The 589-nt window shown below is 47.0% G+C and overlaps 1 protein-coding gene across 1 annotated transcript; it reads left to right on the forward strand.

The window, feature by feature from the left end:
• MONBRDRAFT_29876 (uncharacterized protein) lies at positions 1-492 on the forward strand (the record flags this gene model as incomplete). The annotated part of the gene is made up of 1 exon (XM_001750332.1): positions 1-492. A coding segment is annotated over one exon (492 nt), but the record flags the coding sequence as incomplete, so codon positions are not given.
• Between the last annotated feature and the right edge of the window lie 97 nt (positions 493-589).

Consider the following 589-nt stretch of genomic DNA (forward strand, 5'->3'; position numbering starts at 1 on the left):
ACCCTAACCCTAACCCTAACCCTAACCCTAACCCTAACCCTAACCCTAACCCTAACCCTAACCCTAACCCTAACCCTAACCCTAACCCTAACCCTAACCCTAACCCTAACCCTAACCCTAACCCTAACCCTAACCCTAACCCTAACCCTAACCCTAACCCTAACCCTAACCCTAACCCTAACCCTAACCCTAACCCTAACCCTAACCCTAACCCTAACCCTAACCCTAACCCTAACCCTAACCCTAACCCTAACCCTAACCCTAACCCTAACCCTAACCCTAACCCTAACCCTAACCCTAACCCTAACCCTAACCCTAACCCTAACCCTAACCCTAACCCTAACCCTCACACTCATCCTAACCCTCACACTCATCCTAACCCTAACCCTCACACTCATCCTCATTCTTCACTCCATCCTTCTTATCCTTATAATTCTTTTCCATCTCCCTTATTCAATTCCCCTCACTCTTCATCCTCTTCCAATTTCATAACTACAACCACATCATCCCTTCCTTTCACATTTTCCTTCCTCCTCTCACCCTCATCTTCCTCTCCTTTTTTTTCTCCTCATCCCCATCCTTATCCTTT

Source organism: Monosiga brevicollis, genomic scaffold, assembly GCF_000002865.3.
Source record: "Monosiga brevicollis MX1 MONBRscaffold_40 genomic scaffold, whole genome shotgun sequence".
NCBI lineage: Eukaryota > Choanoflagellata > Craspedida > Salpingoecidae > Monosiga > Monosiga brevicollis.